Consider the following 25,001-nt stretch of genomic DNA (forward strand, 5'->3'; position numbering starts at 1 on the left):
TTCTCTCTCTCTCTCTCTCTCTCTCTCTCTCTCTCTCTCTCTCTCTCTCTCTCTCTCTGTCTGTCTGTCTCTCTGTCTCTCTGTCTCTCTGTCTCTCTCTCTCAGTATGTAGCCCTGGCTGGCCTTGAACTCACATCTGCTGCCTGTGTCTCCCTAGTGCTAGGATTAAACGTGTGCTCACCATGGCTGGCTGGCTTAGCATTTTGTCCAGGTTCGTGTCTGGAGCAGTTTCTAGGCAGCCCTGGGGATCAGCTCTCCAGTCCGATTCCCCACTGTCGCGCTGGCCTGTCACTTGATGTGTCCCTGTTGACATCGTTTTTTGTTTGCCTTCCTTTCTCTTCCACTAAGAAATCATGGCCACTGCCCCTAAGTTGGTTGATAGCACCCAGCCTCCTGAGCCTATGGGCAGATGGTGTTGTGTCTCCAGTGGCCAGGACCACAGCCTTTTCCAAAGGGAGGTCTATGACCTGGTGCCTGCTTCTCTGATGGGTCCAGGCCATTTGAAGTTTTGTTTGCAGCAGCTGACACACTGACCTCACCCTTAGAGCCAAGATGTTTAAACATGTGAGGATTGATGTGTCGTCCAGTGATCATCAGATCTGTCTCCGCTGTCTTTGGCCTTTGTGTCTCAAGCAGAGGGCCACGTTGGCCTGCTCCCACTGGGGCCTGGGCAGCTTCAGGCTCATGTGGAGGGAAAGCCATCCTGCTGGACTGTGTGGACCCCAGAACAGGAGTTGCCCTGTTGTTCACAGTCCAGTCCTCAGTTGTGTCTGAGGGTGGCCTTGACAGGTCAGCTCTTGGAGCCCCGGAGAGGCACTGCAGTTGAATCTACAGTAACATCCTGGGCTATGGCAAAAGCATACGTGTGTGCATGCATATGTCAGGGGCCTTCACATGACACATCGTGGTCTCTGTAGCAAGATGAGAATGCCCTGTCCCATTTCCTAGGTCTGTGCAGGTTGCTGTTGTCCTGAGCTGCTGCCTAGCACTGCACAGACACTGTGGAGTCACCACCCTTATCCTTGGCTCAGCTGAAGGATGAGAGCCATCAGTGGGGACTGAGCAGGATGGTCCCCAGCATGGTCTGGGAGCTTGGTGCTCAGATGGGGCTAAAGGCCTGGCAAGGTACCCCGCCTGTGGGAGCTAGGCAGAGGCCACCAAGGCCGGGAGGCTTGGAGCATATTAGAGCAGCTGGGACACAGGACCTGTGGCTCACTGTCACCCTGGTGAGGGGCTCTGTGTGAGCCTGCTCCCCACCAGGCCTTTCTGCCCCTTCCTGACACAGCCGTTTAGTTTTTAACTGGCGAGCCTTTTGCTTATTTATTTTCATTGTTCTTGATAATAATTCTGAGCCATTAGAGGGGAAAATTATATTCAGAAGCGCTGTTTCTTGCTTTATTTGTTTGATGATTTAGAGCGATAGAGAGCAGCACATACGCTGGCTTTTATAGTCTGGTAATTATTCACATCCATCAGCCCTTGGGGGGGTGGATAAACAGAACACCGCGGAAATTGCACTAATAATAGTGGCCTCCTTCGTGGGCGGGAGGCAGGCAGTAGGGCAGGAAGGAAGGCTGGTGTGTCCGCTGAGCCCTCTTCATCTTATTGTACCAGGGCTTAGCTGCTCAGTTCCTCCCATGCTGGAGACCCATGGCATCCTGAAGCCCCGAGATCCCCCTACTTACTTGAACCTTTACTGTACCCTCAGGGCCATGTGCCATGAGTCCCCCAGATGGCCCTGGGACACTCCACTCGGCACCACTCAATGCGGTGAGCCTGGCCCAGAGTTCATACCTCCTGGCCTCATGTTGAAGCACCTGGGGCGCCTGTGCATCCGGTTTGCTCCAGGCCGACTTTCACCACATGGCTCAGTCATTCCCAGAGTCAGGCATGGTGGGTGCAGATAGGGCTGAGTCACTGCTCACGCCCCAACACGGGTTTGTGGGTTCAATTTAAGGTTTGAGGAGGCAAGACTTGCCTTGGAGGTAAGGGGTCAGATCAGCTATCATTCCTGGAGACCCCAGATTTTGCTTCCCTCTAGATCTAAGCTCACCTTTGCCCATACTCGGCTTGTTTCACATAGTGTCACCACTAACTGGGGGGAGTGGTCACACCCAGCCAACCAGCATACCCCTCAGGGCTGCGTCCAGACCAGCCCACACTCCCCCAGAAGGCTCTGCTCCTCTGCTCCATACCTGGGTCTGTCTCTCAGGGGTTCCTCAGCACAGTCCCCCCACCCCCATGTGCAGGTACAGAACTGCTGTCCTGATGGCCAGTGCAGTCTCTGGTATGGTTGCCAGGGGGACCAAGTCCGTGGAACATGCTGGAGACACAGAACAAGGCTGTCTCTGCTGCAGGTGTCCTGGAAGTACTCTGTGGACAGCAAAGGCTTTAGAACTTGGAGGTGGGTGCCAGGGGACTATGGGGACCATTCAGAAGGATGCAACCTGCCTGACATGAGGTCTCTGGCCTGTGCATCTCCTAGGATGCTAAACCTCAGAATCCCAGGTCCTTGAGTGACCTGCTTAGTATCCAACTTGAAGCTTTCTATAGCCACTGAAGGGCCCTCCTGGACCCAGTACCTATCCCAGGGCTGCCCAGTGTCCACAGAGCTCAGCTTGCTGGAAGCTTCTCTGCTATGCTGAAGCACCTGAGGATGTCTTGGTCTAGGCAGGGACAGGCTTCTCAGCTGTTAGTGGGGACAAGGGAGTTCACATGGAGCACTGGGTGTGGGTGGGTGTTTGTGTGCATCGACACACATGGAAAGGAGGACGTGAGGTGACCAGAACTGAACAAGAGAGCCTGGGTCAGTCTGCAGCATATCCATGTCTGTGCAGATGTGCTGTCTGGGGCACAGCTGCTAGAGCGTGCTGTGGGGAGTGGAACTTTGTGGTGGGGGTACCTGCCTGTGCTGCAGCTCCGAGATGATGTCGTGGTGCTGGGTGGCAGAGTGCTACACAGTTCCTAGTCCAGACCTGCCCCTTGCTGTTGTGTGTGGTTTTTTTTTTTTTTTTTTTTTTTTTGTTTTGTTTTGTTTTGTTTTGTTTTTCGAGACAGGGTTTCTCTGTAGCTTTGGTGCCTGTCCCGGAAGTAGCTCTTGTAGACCAGGCTGGCCTCGAACTCCCAGAGATCCGCCTGCCTCTGCTTCCCGAGTACTGGGATTAAAGGCGTGCGCCACCACCGCCTGGCTAGACCTGCCCCTTGCAATACCAAGCCTGAGTGTCAGTGATGCCCCAGCACAGTGCAGGCCACAGGAGCCATGGGAAAGTTCCTTCTGCACTTGACTGTGGCCACTAGGAGCTGTCCTTCATGATGGGCCTGGCCGCCCTGACTTCTGCAGCCTCCTCCAGGCTCAGCGCTGGACCCTCACCCTGGCCTCAGCTTTGAAATCCCGGTGTTTGTTGGCTGTGGCCTGGAGGCTGGGCACAGTTTTTGTGGCCTCATCTGTCTGCAATAAAGCATAGAGGTTCCCAGCCCGGTGCTCCCTACCACCCGTCCACAAGCTTGTCTCCCCAGGGCCACCCTTCTGCACCCCTGGCCAGTGGCCTGCAGGCTGCACTTCCCGATAACGTAAGGTGTGTTCCAATGTATTAAACTTCCAGCAGCCGCCAGATTCAATTAATCTTATCTTTACAACTCCTAATTACAGGCACTAATTAAGTGGAAGGCGCTGTGTGCCGGGGATGCCGCATTCATCATTGCGGCCAGACTGGGAATTGCTTCCTTCCAGGCCTCTTGTGGCTTCCCAGAATCCTGGCCCCCACCCCAAACGGCTCCCAGAATCACAGTGCTTTGAGCTGTGCGGAACTTGGCTTTGCTGCGTGAGTGATAAGAGACCTGGACAGAAGTGAGACCTCAGCTTGTCCAGACATGGAAATTCTGGAGTTACCCTAGAACTGAGGGTGCCTGGGTTTCCTCGGACAGAGTCATTGGGTCCTTTGTTGATGCAGTGACGTGGTGGCTGAGTCTCCCCCCACCTTTTTATTTCATTGGAAAACTCCTCGGTTCTCAGCTGTTCTGGGCTTCCTTTACCATGGCTCCTGTGTCCTCTTGTTTCCAACCCTGCCTGAAGGGTGCTGAGCCATGCTCCAGCCTTCTACAGAAGCGCCCACAGTGTGACAGCCACCATGTCCGAGATACAGCCTGTGCCTGGCCTTGAAGTTTTCCACTCTGACTCCCTGCTTTGGGGTTTGGTGCTAACAGCCCTGTCTGCTGTCCATGGGTGTGGACTGAGCTGGCCAGAGGTCCTGGGCTCTGATGTGCCTCCCTTCTCTCATAGGTACGCCATTCCACCGGAGCACGGCAAGCGCCTGGAGCGCCTGGCCATAGGTAGGTATCTGAGCCCCGGTGGGACAAGGACAAAGATGAAGTGGGCAGGTGGCCCATTCAGGTGAATCTCACTGTGCTCGTCTCCTGGTCACACAACCACCCTGCAGTCACCCATCTGAGTCGTCTCCTTGGGGTGATGGCAAAGCTTTGGGTACTAGCTGCCAGAAAGGAATGAAACAGCCAGGGCTCAGACAGCAGAGGGTTGCCTGCTAGTGATGTGTGTGTGTGTGTGTGTGTGTGTGTGTGCACGTGTATATATGTGTGTGTCCTCCTAAGGGCTGAGGTGACAAGACCTCTGCCACCATGCCCAGCTCACCCGTTCCTTTGTCTGTTTAAGTCTGTGTGTGGGAACCTCAGGACATACACATTGAGAGGTGTGAGTCCTGACTTCCTGAAAGGTCTGTCAGTACTGGGAGGGACTGCTCATTCAGCCTCTCTGATGGCCTTGGTGGGCAGTCAGGGCTACGGCAGCTCTTCTGGAAATTCTACTCAGCTGTGCAGCCCTCAGGAGCCATCTGCTGGAAGCCCATAGCTGGATGGCGCTCTAGATACCTCCCACTGCAGTGTTCACAGTGTGGGCTTGAGTGTGGTCCCTGAGGCCACTCTGGCCACTGCTTCCCAGCCCCGCTGTGCCCAAGCACCACAACCTTGGTGGCTGTAAACAGCCTTGCTTAGAGTCCTCAGACCATAGTCATAGTCCCGGGTGTTCTGTAGCCCACCGTGCTAGAGGCCCACTCCTCTTCCTAATCTAGTGCAACAGCAACCCCCTCCTGCCTCCTGCTGAGGACCCATGAGAATGCTGGGTTCAGGGTGATCTAGGATCCTCCTGACTTAGGGTCTTTCACTAGAGCCACCTGCAGAGTCCCTTCTGATCCTGGAAGTGATGCCACAGGTCCTGGGGTGTCCTGAGCAAGCTGACACTACTTATAAGACACAAAGAAAATGTTCTTTAGCCACCAGCTCACAGTTGCTGCCCAGCCTCCACTGACAGTGACAGTGTCTCCTCTCTGCATGTGAGGTGGTTCTTGCTCTGTGGCCTCCTCTGGAAACAGCAAGGCCAACCTCAGAATGACGAATGGTCAGGATCTCAGTGCCTCTGTCTTCCCCAGTAGCCACATCCCCATTCCCAGGGCCAGTAGGGGATGAAGGTGGCACCTTGCCTTCCCAGAAGGTGTGTGCAGAAGCTGAGAGAGGGGAGAGCCAGCTGCAGAATTTCAGTCCTGACGCTCAAGAGTGGTTGCTTCAAACATCTGGCCTGTAGGACATGGTGGTGCACACCTTTAATCCCAGCACTCAAGAGACAGAGACAAAGTAGATCTCTGTGAATTCAAGGCCAGCCTGGGCCACTTAGTGAGGCCCTGCCTCCAAAAGAACCAGCAGGTTGTGGCATCTGCCTGGAACCAGAGGAAGGACTGAGCAGTCTGCCCAGGGGAGGGTGGAGGGTGGGGACAGGCCAGGGAGGTCGGATACGTGACACAGCAGTGTCTGCAGGAGGCCACATGCAGCTCCCCCACAGCTCTGGCCTTGGCAGCCCTGAGACCTTTGGGTCTCTTTGGGCATGCGCCACTGATGCCACCCATGGCAGAGCTGGGTGGAGTGGGCTCATGGTTAGCACAGAAAATGAATAGCTGAGCCGTAAGTGGGCATACGGGGAGAGGCACCCGCGGGAGAGCACTAATGTGGGGGTGCTAATCACTTCAGATGTGAGCCTTTATTAGGGACCTAATGAGAGCCACTTAAGCCGTGCATTAAAAGGGGACGTACAGCTGACGGTGGCAGCAGTCATAATTTTAACCAAGGCACTTTTAGCACCAAGAAATGGAAAGATGGGCACTCGGCCCTCATCCCCTCTGCAGCCTGCTCTTCCAACTCAGCCTCCTACCAGCAGCCAGGGCCTCCAAGCCCTGCTCACCATGCACCCGTGCACGTGTCTGTAGGCACACACATGAACATGTGCTCTTGAAGCAAAGACTGACCAGGCCATGCTGGCCTGGCAGCTGGGGCATTGTGTTTGTGTGGGCTTCTGGAAAGTTCCTCAGACTGAGGCTGTGGGCCAGTTCTATCATCGCCCTCCGCTTTGCCCACAGCAGACTTGTGTGGCCCTAGCTGTGGGGGGGGTGATGGTGAGCAGGCATCTGATGACACACAGGCCGGTGTGGTGAGGAGCCCGTCTAGGGGCTGGCTGTGTCCTGCCTTGGTTGCTCCCTGTGCTGCCCATCTTGGCTTCTGTAGTAATGGTTCTGAAAAGGTGTGGCCAAGTCCCAGCCTGCCCTGGGCTTCTGGAGGGATGGTCTCCTTCCCATTGGGAACTGTGCATTTCATCCACACTGGGACCCCAGGGTGTGGTTGAGCAGTGAGACAGCCGTCCTGCTTTGAGGCAAATGGACCATTTTCCTGGGGAAGCGAGGGGACCCCAGTGGGAACATCGGCTGTTCCCTGTCCTGAGGTCATGTATTGTGGGGCCTCACTTTCTCCTCTGGACTACTGAGATGCTGGGACCTGGAGGCCACTCAGAGTGCTATACCTGTGTTGTCTCTTGGTGCTAACCCTTAGTCTCAGCCTTGCTCCTCTGAGCTTCCAGTACTCTCCAGGGGCTGCCGAATGCTCTAGGCCACCATGCCCACCTATATGATCCTGGGGTACTGGCCCCCAGAAGCTGTATGCTCAGGTCACCTGAGAGGTTGTCCTGTGAACAGGAGGGACTCCTAAGAGCTTGCTGGAAAGGTGTCTGTTGGGCAGTCACACGAGTGGCAGCTGCTTCTGTCTTCCATACTTCTGGGCTGCAACCCACTCCACTGAGCCCAGGACTGAGACCTGAGGTCTCAGCTCAGTCCACTCCCCAGGACGAGGCCAACAACCACTGTTCCCCTCACTGGCACCCACTCTGACACTGCTCTCCTTCACCCCAGGCTTCTTCCCTGGGAGCTCACAGGGCTGCGATGCCTTCCTGAGGCACAAGATGACACTCATCTCGCCCATCATCCTGAAGAAGTATGGCATCCCCTTCAGCCGGGTATGTACAGGCCCCAGGAAAGGTCCTGGATTGGTAACCACTGGTCTCGGCAGGTGGCCTCTCATCTTCTGCAGGGAAAGTGGGGGAGGGCACAGGACAAGTGTGGATATGGCAGGGTCTTTGCTGTCTCCAAACCAAAGAGCCCTTTGCCCAAGTGCAGGTCCCTGACTGTCCAGGCCACATCTAGTGTTAACTGCTGACAGCTAACAGGGTGGCTAGTCACAGGAAAGGTGTCCTGCTTAGCAACGGGTGGTCAGCCTTCCTGAGCATGGAGACTGAGTCCATTCAGTGCGCCGAGTTAAAGGCTGTGAAGGAGGGGTCTGAGGTGGGTGCGTCAGCCCTGTGGCAGCTGCTGGGGGACAGGTAGCAGTGGGCTTCATATTCCTGGATTGACAATTTTGCATACCTGGGACCTCAGGTTTCTTCAGGCGACATGGGGCACATCCCAGCAGGGAAGGCCAGCCCAACTGGGCATGCGTTGACAGAGGACACAAGCTGTGTGCTCTGGGGATGAGGGAGGGAGAGGGCCCTCAAGACAGCTGTTTCTAAAGTTCTCTTTGAAGAGCAATTTGTCAGCCCAGGAGCGGGTTCTATGAGACCCCCGGCTCCGTGCTCACACAGGACATCAGCATGTTGGAAATTGCTCCTGACATTTTCAATCAAGGCACCCGCAGCATCGCCGTGTTCTTCCTGCTGGTGCAGCCTGGAGGCTGCTTCCAGCTCTGGCTCTGAGAAGCAGAGATTCCACTGAGGGGTGACAGTGTTGTTGCTTGTGGAAGTGAGAAGTATCTTCAACCAGCTTGTGGGGAATGTTCTCCAGGCTAGTGCTTCAGGCCTGGAGACCCCCGTGTACAGAGTAAATGCCTCATCCTTCCCCTAGGTGATGTCTTGGCAGCACCATGGATTGCACTTTTATGGTATCCAGCCCCAGGCAGCCGGCTCACAGGGGCTGCTCACACTGAGAACCACGCTCCCCACACTGCTGGGCTGCGTGTCTGGGACCTGCCCTGCCCAAAAGGCTTGTGGGTCTGGCATCAGAAGGCAGCTGCCCCACCTGGGGATGGGACCTAGGGCAGAGCAAAGGCTAGAGATGAGCGTCCTCTCCTACACGAGATGCGGGTCTCCTCATCAGAATTCCTGTCACCTTCCCTGTAGACGAGCAGCTGTGCACCGCACTTGTGAGTCTGTAATGGTATTTACTTTTAGAAGGGAAAACTGATCAATAGCCAGCTCGTTAATAATTAAGAGTGTGCATTTCCGTAATCCGCCATCGACCTCCTCATCTGCCTCGCGTCTCCAGCACTCTCCCTGACTGGCGCCGGCCCCGACTACTGTGACTCTGCCCCGGGGCTCAGCAGCATGGGGGACACAGTGCCTGTGATGCCTGTGACGGGAGCCCAGTCTGTTGCCTCCGCACCCCAGCAAGACTTTCTTATGACTGGTGTCTGCCCAGGAGGCCGAACGTGACAATTCCCCAGCTCTGTGAGTGCTGGACAGTGGAGAGCACCAGCGGTGAGCCAGCATCGCCACCACTCTCCAGACCTTCCTTCCCCTTGCCCGCTTAGAGCTCACCATGAAGTGGCTAAGCTTCCTTGAGGTGCTGCGGCTGCTGGGACCCAGGGGCACACCTGTGTCACACTCCACCACCTTCATTGTGCCATGAGCGACTGTCACTTGGGCAGGAATTTTAAAACATAATGTAGCTGGCTTCCCTTGATTGGCAGTTAATTATTTGAAAAGAAAAATATTGACACATTTTCCAGGGCAGGCTGCGCTCTGGGCCATGTTGGGTTTGATGCATTCTTTGAGCAAGTGGCCGGTGCTACAAGCCTCCCACCATAGTGTCCACTCCGTGCTCCCCAGAGCTGCCGAGAGGAATCCAGTGACGTGGACTCAGGCCCATGTGGAACACAGCTCAGCTGCCCAGGGTGACACCCCGACACCTTCTCAGTGCAGCCAGGGAGCCACCGAGGCAGGCACCCTGGGTGGTGCCATCCAGCGGGAAGCCCTGAGCCAGTGAATCTCCTGTGTGCTTGAGACGAGAAGCCAGGTGACCAGAGTTGCAGAATGAGCCAGGCTGAGAGGCAAGGCCTCCCCAGGTCTCTGGAACCTTCCTCCTTTGTTGCCACATGTCAAGCTCGGAATCCCAGACACCTGCACTCTTCAGACCTTCCTGCCTGTGCAGTGGACAGTGAGGACCGGCAGCCTCTGAAAGATACCCTCTTCTTCCTCCTGGAACCTCAGTTTCCCCACCCTGTCACTGCTGAGCTGTGATGCAGCCTGAGTCAGGGACTGAGCCCACAGGCCGGCAGGTGCTGTTAGTGGAGCCGTGGCTGCTGGCCCCAGGACTCGCCTCATGGAGATCCATACGCTTCAGTGGTGCCATGCAGGGCACTGTGCATGCAGGGCATACTGCTTGTGTGTACCCCAGCCTGGCCTCAGAGGCTAAAGCAGTCAGGGGCCCAGTACTACCCTGTGGTAGATGACGTCCCTTGGGCTGGGTAGAATGGCCAAGCCATGGTAGCCATAATACAGAATGGGGAACATTCTGCTTGCCCTGTGTCCTTTGGCGGCCAGGGCTGGAACCAGGTCTTTTCATGTAGTTCAGCTTAGTCTCAAACTGGTGACTCTCCTGCCTCAGCCACCAAGCACTGGAATGACTAATATGTTCCACCACACAGCTCTTCTCTGTGGTTGCTTGTTTGAGACAGTGCCTCACTGTGTAGACTGGACTAGCCTGGTACTCAAGAGAGCCTCTGCGTGCTGGCTTTAAAGGTGTGCACCACCATGTTCAGCTCTCTCTCTCTCTTTCTTTTTTTTTTTTTTTTGTGGAGGGGGGGCAGTTGAGACAGGGTTTCTCTGTGTAGCTTTGGAGCCTGTCCTGGGGCTTGCTCTGTAGACCAGGCTGGCCTTGAACTCACAGAGATCCACCTGCCTCTGCCTCCCAAGTCCAGCTCTTTCTTTCTAAAAAAAAACTCTGTTTATAAATTTTGTGGCTGTGAGTGTTCAAGGATGCATGCTAGGGTCTGAGGATAGCCCATGGGAGTCAAGTGTGAGTGTGAGGCCTGGGCACTGAACCAGGTTGTCAGACCTGGCAGCAAATACCTTTTAGCGCAGAATCATCTCGCCAGCCCTAAACACACAGTTTTTTTAAGCCTGGCAAGGTCCCACAGGTTCCTGAACTCTGTGCCCTTGCTGAACCCACGAGTTCATCACAGGGCTCCAGCAACTGAGGGCCGCCCTCAAGCCAGCGTTGCCCACTGAGTTTGTCATTCTCCTCTGTAGATCACACAGGAAGCCGGGGAGTTCATGATCACTTTCCCCTATGGTTACCACGCGGGCTTCAACCATGGCTTCAACTGTGCTGAGTCCACCAACTTTGCCACGCTACGCTGGATTGACTATGGCAAAGTGGCCACACAGGTAGGTGTGACAGCCACCTCAGGTTCAGTAGGTGGTGGGACAGCCTGTATTCACACGAGTGCGCCCCTGCTGCTGCTGTGTGCACAGAGGCTGGTGTTCAAGGAACCCCATCTTTAGTCTCTTTTTAGTTTTTCTTTTGATTTTTTGAGACAGGATTTCTCTATGTAGCCTTGACTGTCCTGGAACTCACTCTGTAGACCAGGCTGCCCTCAAATTCAGAGATCCATCTGCCTCTGCCTCTGCCTCTGCCTCTGCCTCTGCCTCTGCCTCTGCTTCTGCCTCTCGAGTGCTGGGATTAAAGCCAGCCACTACTGCTGGCTCGGTTTTTCATTTCTTAGTGCCCCACAGGGACCACTTCTCTGGGCAGTGCTGTTCTGGCAAACTGGCTTTTGTTGTTGAGCCAAGTTATTTATTAGTTTTCATTTTTGAAATCAGACATGGTCTGGCTTGGTCCTGCCTCATCCTTCCTAGTGGTGGGACCACAGGTTGTCCCTGTGCCGAGAATGGGGCCATCATTTAGTTTTTTATCTGTGTTGCTACTTTCCTTGTGCATGTTCATGTGCACGTGTGTGCATGTGTAGTCTACTGCCCCTCGTCTTCCTGTGTGAGGCAGGGTCTCCTGACCATGGCTTGGGGGGTTCCCCACCAGTCTCTCATCTCACTGACATGCATTAGTAATTCCAACTTTTTGTGGGTTCTGAGGATAGGACATCAGGCCATCGGCTGCTTTGCCCTTTGGGTCATTCCCCATCTTCCCCGCTCTTGCTCCCCTCTGCTACGTGGGCAGTTGTTTCCTTTTGTGGCTGGTCATGAGGCCAGAGCAGGTGCTCGCTAAGGACATGACATGAACCTGGTAACCTGCTCCAAGGCTGCAGGAGGCTGGCTTCAGTCTTCATGAAACACTTAAGTCTTGGGGAAGTGCCATGACCCAAGATTGGGACCTATATCCAGTTTTGATTGATTAGACACCTTGCATGTCCAGGACTGGTGGAACGGCAGCTGAGATCATTTGCACCTGTGGCAGACTGAGTGGTGACAGCCGGGGCTAAGTTTGCAGGGCTGTCTCAGAGGCAGTCACAACAGGAACTGCCCAGATAGTGAAAACAATTCCAGGCTCAGCCATGTGTTCACAAACAAGCAGCATTTGGAGAGTGCTGGCCGCAATGGCGCCATGCTCACATTGTCAGGCAGCTTAGCATGAAATTAGGGAACAAGTGGCCCGCAGCACCACAGACCAGCTAGGGTCAGGGCAGGGTGTCTAGCACAACACCCTCAGGTGCACCCGGCTACTAGGGCAGCCCTCGTGGGGCAGTGCCCACCGGTAAGGGGGATACACAGCCAGCTGAGGGTGGACTCTTGGCCTCATGGTGGGTAGTGGAGACCAGGACTTACTGCTCCCCAGCCAGTGTAGACACGGAGGCTGTAAGGGGTGCCAAGCCATGCAAGGCAGGAAAGGATCTGAGTCCGAGGGCACCTGGGCAGGCAAGTACTTGTCTCTCCTGTCTCCCTCCCACCTTTTGCCTCCAGCTCAGCTGTTCCCACATGATGGTCATAGCCTCCCTCCCCATCCCCCAGCCTGTGCACAGATTGTGTCCTTTCTGTCTTATTCCCATTCTCCTGGGACCTCACCCCTCCTCCCACATGCACAGCGGCAGTGGGGAGCTGCAGGCAAGCTGTCTTCCTCTCCTGCCCACTGGCAGGGCAGGTACCACTTGGCATTTTTAATGGCTGTAGGGTGTAGAACAACATGTGGTCCATGGTAGACACTGGAGCTTCTCCTTTGTGTCCCTAAGGCACAGGGGCTACCAGCATGGGAGTCATTCACCCCTCGCTGTAGTGCCAAGCCAGGTCCTCTGTGCAGCCGGGCAGCCTGAGTCGCCCAGGAAGGTGCTTGCTGGCTATGCTAGTGAGGCTTCGGCCTTGCCTAGCACTGTGCATATCCCCATGCTTCATGAGACGGGCGCTGAGGGCCCTAGCCCAGAAAGGGGTGCCAAGGCAGGGTGCCATGGGAAGGGGGCAGGATTGGGTAGAACGTGCACACCCCCTACAAACCATGTGTAGAAGGGGAAGGAACCCTCTGACCCACTGCCTGTGAAGTTCTCAGCAATGTCATGCTCAGTCACACAGCCACGTGGTGTGGACTCCCGTGATGGAGACTGTCTAGACTGGGGAATCCAAAGGCGGAAGTGGGGGTGCCAGGGCTAGGGAGGGGCGATCGTGTGTTCTGAGGTAGGCGTGGCTGAGAGTCCTATAGATGTGTGGACTGTTCACTCAGTGCAGGCTGCTTCCATGGCTGGAAGCCACGCTCTGGTGGCCCAGGGGTTATCCAGTCACAGCCCCAGCTGACGTTCCCAGATGCATGAGCACTACCACTACTGTGTGGAATAGGTGGAGACATACAGACTGTCACAGGCTGAGCAGTTATGCTACCTCAGTGAGGAGTTTTCTAGAGTATGCACATGTGAGCTCAACTTTGTCCTGAGGACAGGGAAGAGGCCTGCTATTGGGAGATCTAGGTCACCTGGGGCACAGCCCTTGAGTCAGCTGCCGCGACTCATGAAGCCTTTGCAGAAGGACCACCATCTCACAAGCCACATTTCCTCTGGCCACTTCTGTCTTGGAACAGATGCAGTGTGGTCTCACAAACAGAAATGGCCGAGGTCTCCCCAGAAAAAGTAACACACATGCTCAGGGACTATCACACTGCCATCAGATGAGTTCTCTCATGGGTCCTACCTAAGTGGTGGAGAGCTGACCCAGTGGTCCGACTTCAAGCACAGGCCGTGAGCCTTAACTCCTGCTTCTGCCTGGGACACGAACACAGCAGGCCTCCTTATCTAAACTTGGTAGGAACCGGCTCTCTGGAAGATGGTGTCAGTTGGTCTTCTGTGGTGACAACAGGGCATTTGGGCGAGGCCCTGGTTCTGTGGGCACCTCCACAGAGCCCCTTCTGTGTGCAGTTATGTGCAGCATCAGCTGTTGGCAGCAGAGGTTTTGTTTTTGTGGGTTTTTTGTTGGTTTGGTTTTAAGGTGAGGTTAAAAGCAAGTCCTGGGGCAGAGATTTGCCCAGCCCCAAGGCCCTAGTTCTGTCCCCAGCAGAAAGCAGGCATGGTGGTGCACACCTGCCACTCCACCCTCAGGAGGCAGTGGCAAGAGGATCAGGGAGTTCAAGGATGCCTTTGGTTACATAGAGAGTTTGAGGCCAGCCTGGGCAACATGGGAGACTTATCTCAATCAAAACCCCACAGCCCTGTGTCAGGTCTCTTTTCCTGCCTTGTCAGCATCCGTCCTTACAGAGAAGCTTCAGAGCTGTACCTGGTGCTCACATGGAATCCCAGCACCGAAGAAGCTAAGGCAGGAGGATTGCCATGAGCTTGGTCCCAGCCTGAGCTACAGAGCATGACCCTGTCTCAGCAAAAATGAAACAAAGCTAAGACTCCAGAAAGTTCAGCAGCCCACCTGGATCACTTTGCCTCCCACATGTACAGCAAGGGCCTTGAATGAGCTTGGGGCAGGGCTGCTAGTGCCTGGTGGGGCCAGAGTGAGTACCACCAGGTCCAGGCATTTCTCCATGCTCGCATGGAGAAGGACCACTCCTGGCTCCAAGAAGCCAGCACACTGTCTAGCATGCTTGCCCTGGGCTGACGGACGAGGACAGACAGGCCAAGCGACTTAGCCACTGATGCACAGCAGGCACCATGTCCAGCATGCCCTCCAGGTTCCTGGCCTGTTCAATGACATGTATACATGTGGGGGGGAGGTGAGCCTCTGGGGGTGTTCCAGGTCAGCGCTCCCCCTCAGAGTTCTCCAGGCCTGGTGACATGTACGGGCCTATGGCACAGTCTGCCTGCTCACATTGCCAACCCTGGCATTCCGAAGCAGCCTTCCCACGGCTAGGTCAGGAGCAGAGAACCAAAGGTGCTCTCCAGGGAGGGGTGCCACCTGTACAGCCTTGCTCCTCCTTGCTCCTCGCTGACTGCTGTGTCAGCCCTCTCTTGGTCACAGGCCACACACTGCATGAGAAGCCCAGCCCTGGCCTGCACACGTCAGAAGAGGCTCCTGTGGGCAGGACTCGCCAGGACTCCACCAGGCTCAGCTGCAGTGCGACAAGGGATGGGGTTGAGAGCCTGGCTCTGGCTCCACACTCAGAGGCTTCTGTCCCTTCGCAGTTCCTATGGCTGGATGCCAGTCCTCCCAGGAATGTTAGGCACACCCGAGGGAGTAGACATGAGAGCTGGGAGGCCTTCTGTGGAGTTGGAGGTCAGAGTCTGGAGGTAGCCATTCGTTGTGGTGTCACCATGCCCTTGTGGTGAGCTGATAGCAGCAGGCACTGGGTAGAGAGCACTGAGTTTACTGACGAGGTGAGAACCACCAGCAATGCTCGCTGCTGTCAGTGATGTGTCTCCCAGGCTACGTGGTTAGCTGCGGCCACCATGTCTCACTGACCTCTGATTTGTGCCATGGCGAGCTGTGTGCACAGGGCTGGCCATAAATTTATCTGTGAAATGGGTTTCCCTCTTGTTCCCTGTCACAGTCGTCATGTCTCTAAGCACATATGTGCCCAGGAGACCCCTGGGGGCAGCCTTGGGAGGTCCCTAGTATGGCAGTGCCAAGTTATTGGCTTATTGTGGCCGCACTGAGGTTTGCAAAAGGCCAGAACTGAAAGGACCAGCCAAAGAGCAGTGCAGAGAGAACAGACAGGCCAGCGCCACCACTCCCTGCTCATCGTCTCTTGTGCCCCATGTCACCTAGGACAAGTGGCCCCTGTGCCCAGAGGAGGGTGAGGTACATCTTGTCATGGGTACAGTGCCACAGGAGAGACTTCATGCCTCTGATGTCTGCTCGGGGTCATAGACCCCACCAGGCAGTACCGAGCTGGCACCTAATTGCCCTGTCCACAGCCAGAGCTCTGTGCTTAACCCTTAGCGGGCTGGAGCATCGAGCATAAGACTCTACAGTAATGTCCCTTACAGTCACCGTGCCTGCCTTCCTCTGCTGGGGCCTGTCATCCCAACACTCAGGAGGCTGAGGCAGGAAGATTGCCCCAAGTAAAGGCCAGCCTGGGCTATGTTAATTTTTTAAAGATATTTTTGACCTGGGAGACCATGGTGCCATTGAGAAAGGGTGCATGTAGCCACGGCCAGCTGACATGGTGCCATGGTTGGCAAAGTCCACCTTTAGGGATTGACAACCCAGGTCTGAGCCGTGGGTCCAGAGGCTCAGTCTCCATCAGGTCAGTGGGGGTGGGCAGTGCCCTGCCTGCAGCCTCTGGTGTGCCCCTACCCTTGCTGCTAGACTCCGGGCCAGGAGTTCACCTGTTCACACTGTGGGACCCCCATCTTCAGACGGATCCGGAGCCCCACGGAAAGTGGGGATAGTGGACTACTTGGCTTCGTTTCTTGTTTGGGGAGGAGTTTGGGTTTGTTCTGAATTTGGAGGCCATGTTGGACACCCAGCAGGGATAGGATGCCTGTGGGCAGGGATCCCATAAGGTTGTGTTGTCTGCGTCAAAGGGATGCAGTACACACCTGGGCAGGAGGTGGGACCAGAACATGTCCAGCCACAAGTGACCATGGTGATCAGCTGGGTGATGTAGGATCCGGTGAACAAGAAAGCAGTGTCCACCTATAGCTGGGGACAAATTTTCTGTCCCCCTTAGAACTGGTGCTTTTTAGGGATGCCACGCCCACAACCCCAGCAGGTGCTAGTCACCCAGAAACAGGCTCCGTGTTCCGCCCTGGTTCCTTGCCGTGACTGAGAGTTGTCGCTGTCATACTGGCGGAGCAGGAGGGTCCCTGTAGTCACATGCTGTTCGGGTTGGTGGTTTTATTGAGCCTCGTTTTAATCATCTCCTCTCCAGCTGCTGCCTCCCCCAGCTCACCATTGTACATGAGTGAGTTCTAGTGTAACCCAGCTTCTCAGAACAGAACAGCCTCCAACCAGAGCTCAGAGCCAACAAAGGATCCTGGGAGCCCGGGTGGCCCCACCACTGTATGCCTAGCCCAGTTTTGAGTGAGGCAGTGGGAACCTCTGGGGGGTGCAGCAGAACCTCCATGCCTGACACAGCTCTGAAGGAGCTGGGGTGCCACGGGCCTGGAAAAGTGTGCATGCCCCCACTATAGATGAGACACTTTCACGGTCCTCAGCTGCTGGAGGAGATGCTTGGCTCACAGATAAAATCTGCTCACGGGTCTGATCCTGGGCCCCAGGAGCATGGGGGGCAAGGCTCAGGGCTCTGCACTTGGGTGAGGCAACCAGGCAGGTCTTTGGTCACCCACCCAGACTCCATCCTGCACTCCTAACACCCAGGCCACATCCTCAGCAGGCACCGAGAGTCCCTGTATTCTCACTTGGGGGCGGACTCAGTCATCCAAGCTGCAAACCATGCTGCACGGCCATAGACAGCAGCAGCCCTGCCATTCACTCATTCCCTGGACTCCAGGGGTGGGCCTTTCTGATGTGTTGATCGTCCCAGGCAGTGACAGGGTGGACAGAAGGCTGGGGACACTGATGGTAACCTGTACCCTGTCATGACTCCTCAGCTTACCATGCATGAGTGACAGCTGTCTCAGCTGAACCTCAGCTTAGGCCCTTTCTCCAGGTCTCTGACAGACGCCTGCTCAGGACTCAGGGCAGCCTCAAGAGGGGCACACGGGGAGCCTTTCCTCCCAATCCCCAATCCCTCTCTGAGGCAGACTCGGCAGGCAGTACATCCAGGTCAGTGGTTGGAGAATGTCCCTGGCCTGACCGTGCCCAGCCTTCCTTAGGGAAGTCACCAGAGCAGAAGGCCACTGTCTCCTTTCTCACCCTCGGGTGTGGAGCCCAGCAGCTGGGGTGCGACTCCAGTCCGCGAATCCAGAGCCATGGAAGACAACGGCCCTGAAAGTGAGCCCTGGCTCTGTGAGGTGCTGCAAGGCCCACAGATGGGCCTGATGCTGTGTCTGCTGGGATGAGTACCTTAGCCACTTACAAGACTGCCCTGTTGGTAGGGGTTTGCAGGGATGGTAGAAGTGAGGGGCTGCTCCAGGTAGGTGCCTTTGCCTCAGGCTCTGGAAGGTTCTTAGCAGACTTCAGTGAGCAGGGGCTCCTGTGGAGTGTGGTGTCACTGAGGACTCTGTTGGAGCTCTGGTTGCCAAGGCACAGGAGTGCAGGGCGGTGCAGGAGCTGAGTTTGGGCCCCGACAGGCTGTGGCAAACCCAGAATCCCAGGTGGCAATATGGTGACTAGGTGACAACTGCTCACCAAGCAGGGAGCCTAAAGTGCATTGGTAGGTAGCCTTTAGGTCACTTCTGTCCCCAGGAGGTGATGGAGTCCTAGGCCCCACCTTGCTCTGGAATGGACTGAAGTTGGTGGCCCCACCGCTTTCCTTCTTTATAGTTCAGGGTGACATTGCTCTACCACTCCCCAGGTGACACCTAGCCCTGAGCAGAGACCCTCTGCACAGATGGACTTTGTTCCTCTGCGGAGTGACTTTTTTTGTGGACAGCCTTCTGCCATCTCCTGTGCTGACGGCTAAGCCACTAGGACCAGATGCAGAGCCCAGGGGACGCCTCCTGGGCCTCGGAGTGGGCCCTCCCTGTGGCTGAGCCTCAGGCCACCCTGCCACCTTTGGTTCCCAGACCCAGCTCCTTGCCTCCACACATTGCTTCTGGGCCCACACTCCCCAGATCTACAGAGCCCATATGGAGTTTGTGAAAGGCACTTCCCTGCAAGGCCAGCCTGTGCTGGCAGCTCTGTCCTGGCTGCTGGTGCTGGCCATGGAGCCGATGCTGGCTGCGGCAGTGTCTGTGGTCCTCGTGGGAGAACTCAGGTGCTTTTGCTAATTACTGACGGCAAAGTGATGGCTGAGCCACTTGGCACAGATCCCTTAATCTGCAGTTGATGGAGGCTTGGGGAGGCCAGGCCCAGGAATGTGTAACATGGGCACCATCTGTGGCCACTCCTGACCGGCCAAGTCCTGCACAACCACTGTCCTGCACATTCCCATTAAGCAAGTCGTGTTTGCCAGGAGTGGCTCAGCCATAAATACTCCCTCTCTCTCAGCCAAGGCAGATCCCAAGCCTCCCACCCCAGCCCCAGCAAAAAGGGGCGGGAGCCACCAGATGTTTCCTCATGTCCTAGGCCACTCTTGCCATCGTCAGCAGGATAGGGATACTGGGCTGCACTCTCCTTACCTCTGTTTCCCCACCTGCTGTGGAATGGGCGCACAAAGCCGTGTCCGCAGTGGCCCCCGGCCAATGCTCTGCTCTGCACAGCTTGTATCCACTAAGCTGGGAGTGGGCTGGCTCGGCAGTGTTCAGCTTGGGTAGTGAGCACAGGCCCTGGCTGCACTCTGTGACTGTCTGGATTTGCCATTCCTTGCTTTGGTTCTGTACAAGCCCCACCTTGCGACTTCTAGGCCCTTCTGGATGACACCCAGACTGCCTGGTCCTGGGTGGTTGATCTGTAGGACCATGTTGCCCTCTGGAAATGGTCTGTATCTACTTTTCTTCACTTCTTGGTGGACAAGACTGGGCATCCACTTACTGACGGGTCATCTCTCCGGCCTGGCCTGCCTGTGGTCGGGCCAGGAAGGCACTGGCTAGCAGTCCCATCCTCACCAAGTTGTCTGTAGTGTAGGAGCCAGGGACCTTGCCAGAGACTCAGTGCCTGCTGTGTCCCCACAGTGCACATGTCGCAAAGACATGGTCAAGATCTCCATGGACGTGTTTGTACGCATCCTGCAGCCTGAACGCTATGAGCAGTGGAAGCAGGGCCGTGACCTCACGGTGCTGGACCATACTCGGCCCACAGCCCTTAGCAGCCCTGAGCTGAGCTCCTGGAGTGCCTCTCGCGCCTCACTGAAGGCTAAGCTCTTGCGCAGGTGAGTGTCTCCTCTTGCTCCTCCTCCTCCTCCTCCCCCCCCCCTCTCTCTCTCTCTCGTTTCCACTTCGTTTGGACATCCAAATGAACAGCTCACTGCTGCTTCCCCTGGTGACATAAACTTGGCACCCTTGCAGCTCTGAGAGCCGGCAGGTCCCCTCCCAAAAGCCCATACCAGACGCCATGCTCCTAAGGATTACTGGACCCTCCTGGCCTGCTTCTTATAGTAATGTGGTCACCTGTGACTGGGAACCTGGGCAGGGCTGCTACAACCTTGAGCACTGTGTGGCCTTTAGCATTGGTAGTACAGTAGCAGGGTTGGGAAGGAGCTTGACTGGTGTGGGTGTCCTTCTGTTTATGTGTTGCTTTTATTGGTTAATGAATAAAGCTGCTTTTGGCCAATGGCTTAACAGAGTAAAGCCAGGCAGGAAATCAAAACAGAGATGTAGAAAGAGAGTAGGCAGAGTAAGAAGCCATGTAGCTGCCACAGGAGACAGAGGCCTCCAGCAGAGCCCGGCAAAACTTTGCCAGTAGGCCACAAGCCTCGTGGCAAAATACAAATAATAGAAATGGGTTAATTTAAAATGTAAGAGCTAGCTAAAAATACATGACTCCTTTGTCTAAGAGGGAGGCCTGTCCAGCTGGGCCCAGTCCCTCACTCCAGGGTATCCATCTTATTCCTTGCCTCCGGCAGCCCTTCAGGGATTTGAACTTCTGATAGGGGCTGCATGGAACTCAGCTGTCTATCTGTGAAGAGCCAGGGAGGCCCAAGAATTCTGTTCTCAGGCAGGCCAGTTTATGGAACCACCACTGTTGACAAGACTTTACCTAGGAACACAGCTGCTACCTTGGCCTGTAGACACAGCTGTTAGGATCCCAGTGGCTTCCGAATGCTACAGAATCCATGGCATCCTCTGGAACCAGCTGCAGCTGCACCCTGCATTGGCTGTGCTGTGACCAACCTGCTACCTTCCACTCCTGAAAAGCTTGAGGTCACTACTACCTTAGCCCTGGGCTGGGGTACTGCTCTCCAGACAAGTCATGGGCCTGTGTCTGGACAGTGACCTGTGGCCTGCAGCCTTTCCTTGCGTCCTCTCAGATGCCTCTGCCTGTGCACTGCAGTCTTACCCTCACTTCCTGCTCTGTGTCCTCCTCTCTGGAGAGCAGTCTATGCTCCCCAACATTCTGTAGCACCCAGCAATCAGGTGACAGCCTGCAGGATTCTGGGTGGTTTCACATGATTGGTGCTCAGTGTCTGGGCTTATGGGTCAGCTGAGCAGACAACCAGTAAATAGGCACCACATTCCAGAACCACAGTGACACCAGGGCCATCCAGAGATGGGGCCCTATGGTCAGAGGAAGTGGCCCATGGGATCTCACAGGCTCCCTCCCATCAGGGGCATCCCATCTTCTCACTCTGGAAGCCATGCTAATGCGGCAGTGGCTGAGTAGCAGATGAAGCCTGCCCCCAAGGACACAATTTCCTTTAAAGCTGTTAAAATGCACAAGGCCAGAGCTGTTTGTTTCTTCTGAAGTCCCTGGCCTCGGTGGGAGGCCATTTGCCGTGCTTTCAAGGTCCAAGGCACATGGGGCTGGGATTGCAATGAACGTGTGCCCAGCTTCTCCCGGGTGTGCCTTGGCTGCATGCTGGACTTCCTTAGGGAAACTGAGGCATGTCAGGAGTTCTGAGTGGGGTCAGAGCATCTCTCTCCCTGACACACCAGGATCTGGGGCTACTGTTGTTGACAGGAACTAAGAACGCCCCTGACCTCTGCCTTCTGGGCAGTGTCCTGGCTATAACATTACCTGTCAGAGGTTCCCATAACTCTACCTGTCAGAGGTTCCTCACTACAAGAACTACCCTTTTGTATTCCTGCATGTCTACATGGGGCCTTCTCAGCACAGGCCTAAGCTCAGGCTGTCTTGTGCCCACCCTGTCCCCATTTCCAGTCTCCTGCAGCAGCTTAACAGGTGGGCGGACTCTACCCCTTTTATGGGTGACCACCAGGAGACAATGCCACAGTCCTCAGCCAACCTGGCCTGCTGTGGACATGTGGGGATCAGGAGGTGTTAGTGCTGGCGGTGTGACACCTCAGCCTACTGACCTCAACACCAGAGTTGGCCCATGACCCACGGCACTCACACCCAGGGCTTCATGAAAGTCTCCTGAACCCCAGAATGTACCACAGCTTCCCAGGGGATATCTTAAATACTCATAGGTCTGCCTTAGTGGCAGGAACAGGACATATTGGGGAAACTAGAGCCTGCAGGTGGTCTCCTAGCTGCTTTGTGGGCACAGGTCACCATGTGTCTGCAGCTGTCATCTCTCTGTGTGTATCCTGCCTCTCAGCGAAGGCTGTAGGCTTCCTCGTCACCCTTCACTCAAGTCCAAGGGTACCTGCTTTCATCTCGGAAGAGTTTGTGTCGTTCACATGCCAACACTTGACTTCTGAAATCTGACATCGATTTCCAGCCATGTTCTGATCCCGCAGGGTGGGGAGAGGGCAGGACTGCAGGAGCAGCTGCACAGCTCAGACCTCGACAGGGCAGCAGGAGGCCTTTCAAGCAGGCCCAGGCTGCATAGGCCAGTGGGAGCCCTGGTGGAGAAGCTCCCATAGCCAGGCCTACTCCCTGGGACACACCACTTGCCTCATGGCACAGGACTGGCCTCTTCGGTACAGGACCCATCTAGTGGATCTGATCCTAACAATGGTCTTCCCTGAAGCCACCCGACCTCCACCTGCCATCACCCTCAGCAAGCCCCTTTCCCACCTTCCAGTACATCCTTAATGCCAGCTCAAAACAAGGCCAGAGGCCAGGATGCTATAGATACAGACTTCAGAAAGATTCCAAAGCTACCATAGCATATGGGAGAAGAGCAGGGACAGGAAGAGCCAGCACACCTGGCCCAGGATGCTGCAGGGAAATGCAGGAACAGCGGGAGACAGAAGGTGCTGAAAGCCATACCCAGCCTCCAGGGAGTTCTGAGAGAAGCAAAGACACGTGCAGCAGTGACCGTGTGCATCCTGGTCCTGTGGCCGGGTGATGACCACCCATGATGGAGAACACACCCATGGGTCCCTCACCGGGATTCAGCAGGTGGCACCTGGAACTTCCAGAGAGAACCTGGTGTCAGGCTAAAGGCTGCAGCTGTCCAGCAGGCAGTCAGTCAGGCTTGCAGCTCCACAGTGCACGTCAGCCCAGCACAAGGGCAAACCCTGAGAGCTGTAGCACGTCTAAAGGCTATCTGTAACAGGGACAGGGGTGCCAAGGTCACCACCGTGGAGCCAGGGACATGCCACTTAGGAGTTTAGGATGGGGCCAGAGTACCTGGAGATGCCAAAAAGAAGGGCTGTGCCCCAGCTCAGGGTCACAAAATGCGAGGGCACGCTGTGGCTGCCGCCGAAGGGTGGCTACATCTGTGTGTATCCATCCGGCCTGGTGGGAGAGGCGTCAATGAGGGATGTGACGGCTGACACAGGGCTGGATCCCAGCTTGTTTTCCTAATACAGCATGGCTATTCTTTGGTATACAGTGCCCTCCCTGCTCTGGAGAAGTGCAGCACACATCTGAGTCCTGAGTCCCTGTGTATGGCACAGGTGGACTGAGGTCCCATTTCCTGGAACCTTGAGTACCGTGGCTGTGGGAACTAAGCAGGCTGCTGTGCCTGCTTAGTTGTAAAGAGTGTGGTGTGAGGCCTGGGGTGTCCCAGTCAGCTGTGCAAGGGTAGCCTCCAGTGGGGTCAGGACAGTGATTGAAGCTGTGGCCCAGTGAGTTGATGGCAGGCCATGAGTGCTATCTGAACTGGGCGCTACCAGGAGCAGCCCTAAACCCTGGGGACAACAGTTACAGTCTGAGCCACCACGCTTCCTTCCTGACTCGGTGTTTCCAAGTCACCCCATTGCTGGGGCTGCCCACCCAGAGCAGAAGGGTGTGTGTCTCTGGATCTAAGGCCCCGTGTCTCCAGCCTCTCTCCTCTCCGTCAGTGCTTCCTGCCCCCTGCCCGCCCCCCCCCCTGCCTGTCCTGCAGCCACTGCCCATGCACACCTTGTCTGTCCCTCCTTGGAATGCCACCTGCTTGCCTGCTGGTCATCTTTGTGGGGCTCACACATTCATTGAGGGGTCCTGCCCTGGTCAGGGGGTGTTTCAGCCACAGGAGTGAGGGAAAGGAGGGCAGGCCATGGTAGAGTCACAGAAGCCACCACCTAGAGCTGGGCATTGCGAGCTCTGGGCCACTGAGAGGCTGTGGTGGGTGAGGGCTATTGGCTTGGGGACCCCAGGGCACAGATTTGCAGGAAATCATTCTCCCTGTGAGTCTAAGCAGCTTCAGGTGCTGGGGGGGGGGGGTCTTGCCTCTGCCCTTGCTCCACATGCTCACCCTAGCTCTTCATTCAGCAAGGCCAGTTTGGCGCCAAGGGCCATCCTTGCTGTCAACATGAAGGTGGTACGCTACTGTGCTCAGGCTGGGCATGGGTCCTAAGAGCCCTGTGTGCAGGGCTGTAGAGAGGGCCCCCGAGCCAGAGGAAAACCCTGGAATTTACATTCTAGACCAATTAGTGTGAAGGAGAGCAGACCCTGGAGAAAGGCTGAGGAGGAGAGGAGGCCGAGTCTAGAGAGGAGGCGGGAGCCGACCAGGAGGCCAGGGCCAGCGTAAGTGACCTCCTTCCAGCCCACAGTGTCCTGCCCATCCTGCGCTGCCATCGCCTGCTTCACCCCAGCCCTGCTCCTCCCTGGCCCTCCTTCTTGCCCACCCTGGACTACCGCAGCTTCCATTTCCCCTGCTGCCTGACCAGTGCCCTCCCTCAGGTCACACCGGAGACGGAGCCAGCCCAAGAAGTCCAAGCCTGAAGACTCCAAGTCTCCTGGTCTGGATGAGCCTGGGGGCTGTTCTCGAGAGGAGGCCACTCCTGAGGACGAGGATGAGGAAGAGGAGCTGTTGCCCTCACAGGGTCCCGAGGCTGAGGGCCTGGAAGGTCAGTGCTGGATGCCTGCAGCCTGGATTTGGGTCCCTGCAGCTGTTTTTTGGCATTTTGTTCCTGCTGGCCTGGACACGGCCCAGGGAGGCAGCACAGTGGTGCAGGCACCTGTGCACATGGGAACCTTGAGCTGCAATCTGGCACTGAGTGTCCCAGCTCTCCTGCCCTACATACTCTGCCTCATCCCTACCACTGGCTTCCACCAACGTAGGGAAGGGCTTCCCTCTGTGGCCTTTTTGGAATGTGAGGCAGGGACTGGAATGCATCAACACAGTGTCTCAGATTCCTACTGACTGCTCGGGAGAGTCATTGACAGATTTCTGTCCCACCAGGTCCCACAGCCCTTCAGTCCCAAAGAAACACACAGAGGTATACATTAATCATAAACTGGTTGGCCA

At 55.9% G+C, this 25,001-nt stretch overlaps 1 protein-coding gene across 3 annotated transcripts in view; it reads left to right on the forward strand.

Moving 5' to 3' along the window:
• The window catches only part of Kdm4b (lysine demethylase 4B), an 80,203-nt gene that overhangs the window by 41,989 nt on the left and 13,213 nt on the right, over positions 1–25,001 (forward strand). For 2 of the 3 annotated variants that reach the window (XM_050125164.1, XM_050125165.1), the window contains exons 7-12: positions 4,280–4,329; positions 7,239–7,342; positions 10,628–10,765; positions 19,432–19,628; positions 24,176–24,277; positions 24,434–24,600. In XM_050125164.1, coding sequence (XP_049981121.1) covers positions 4,280–4,329; positions 7,239–7,342; positions 10,628–10,765; positions 19,432–19,628; positions 24,176–24,277; positions 24,434–24,600 — 758 coding nt within the window. The remainder of the gene's footprint in view (positions 1–4,279; positions 4,330–7,238; positions 7,343–10,627; positions 10,766–19,431; positions 19,629–24,175; positions 24,278–24,433; positions 24,601–25,001) is intronic. The other variant, XM_050125166.1, reaches the window with a different exon arrangement.

This window comes from Alexandromys fortis, unplaced genomic scaffold (assembly GCF_014885135.2).
Source record: "Alexandromys fortis isolate MF-2015 unplaced genomic scaffold, M_Fortis_MF-2015_v1.1 scaffold_243, whole genome shotgun sequence".
Classification (NCBI taxonomy): Eukaryota; Metazoa; Chordata; class Mammalia; order Rodentia; family Cricetidae; genus Alexandromys; species Alexandromys fortis.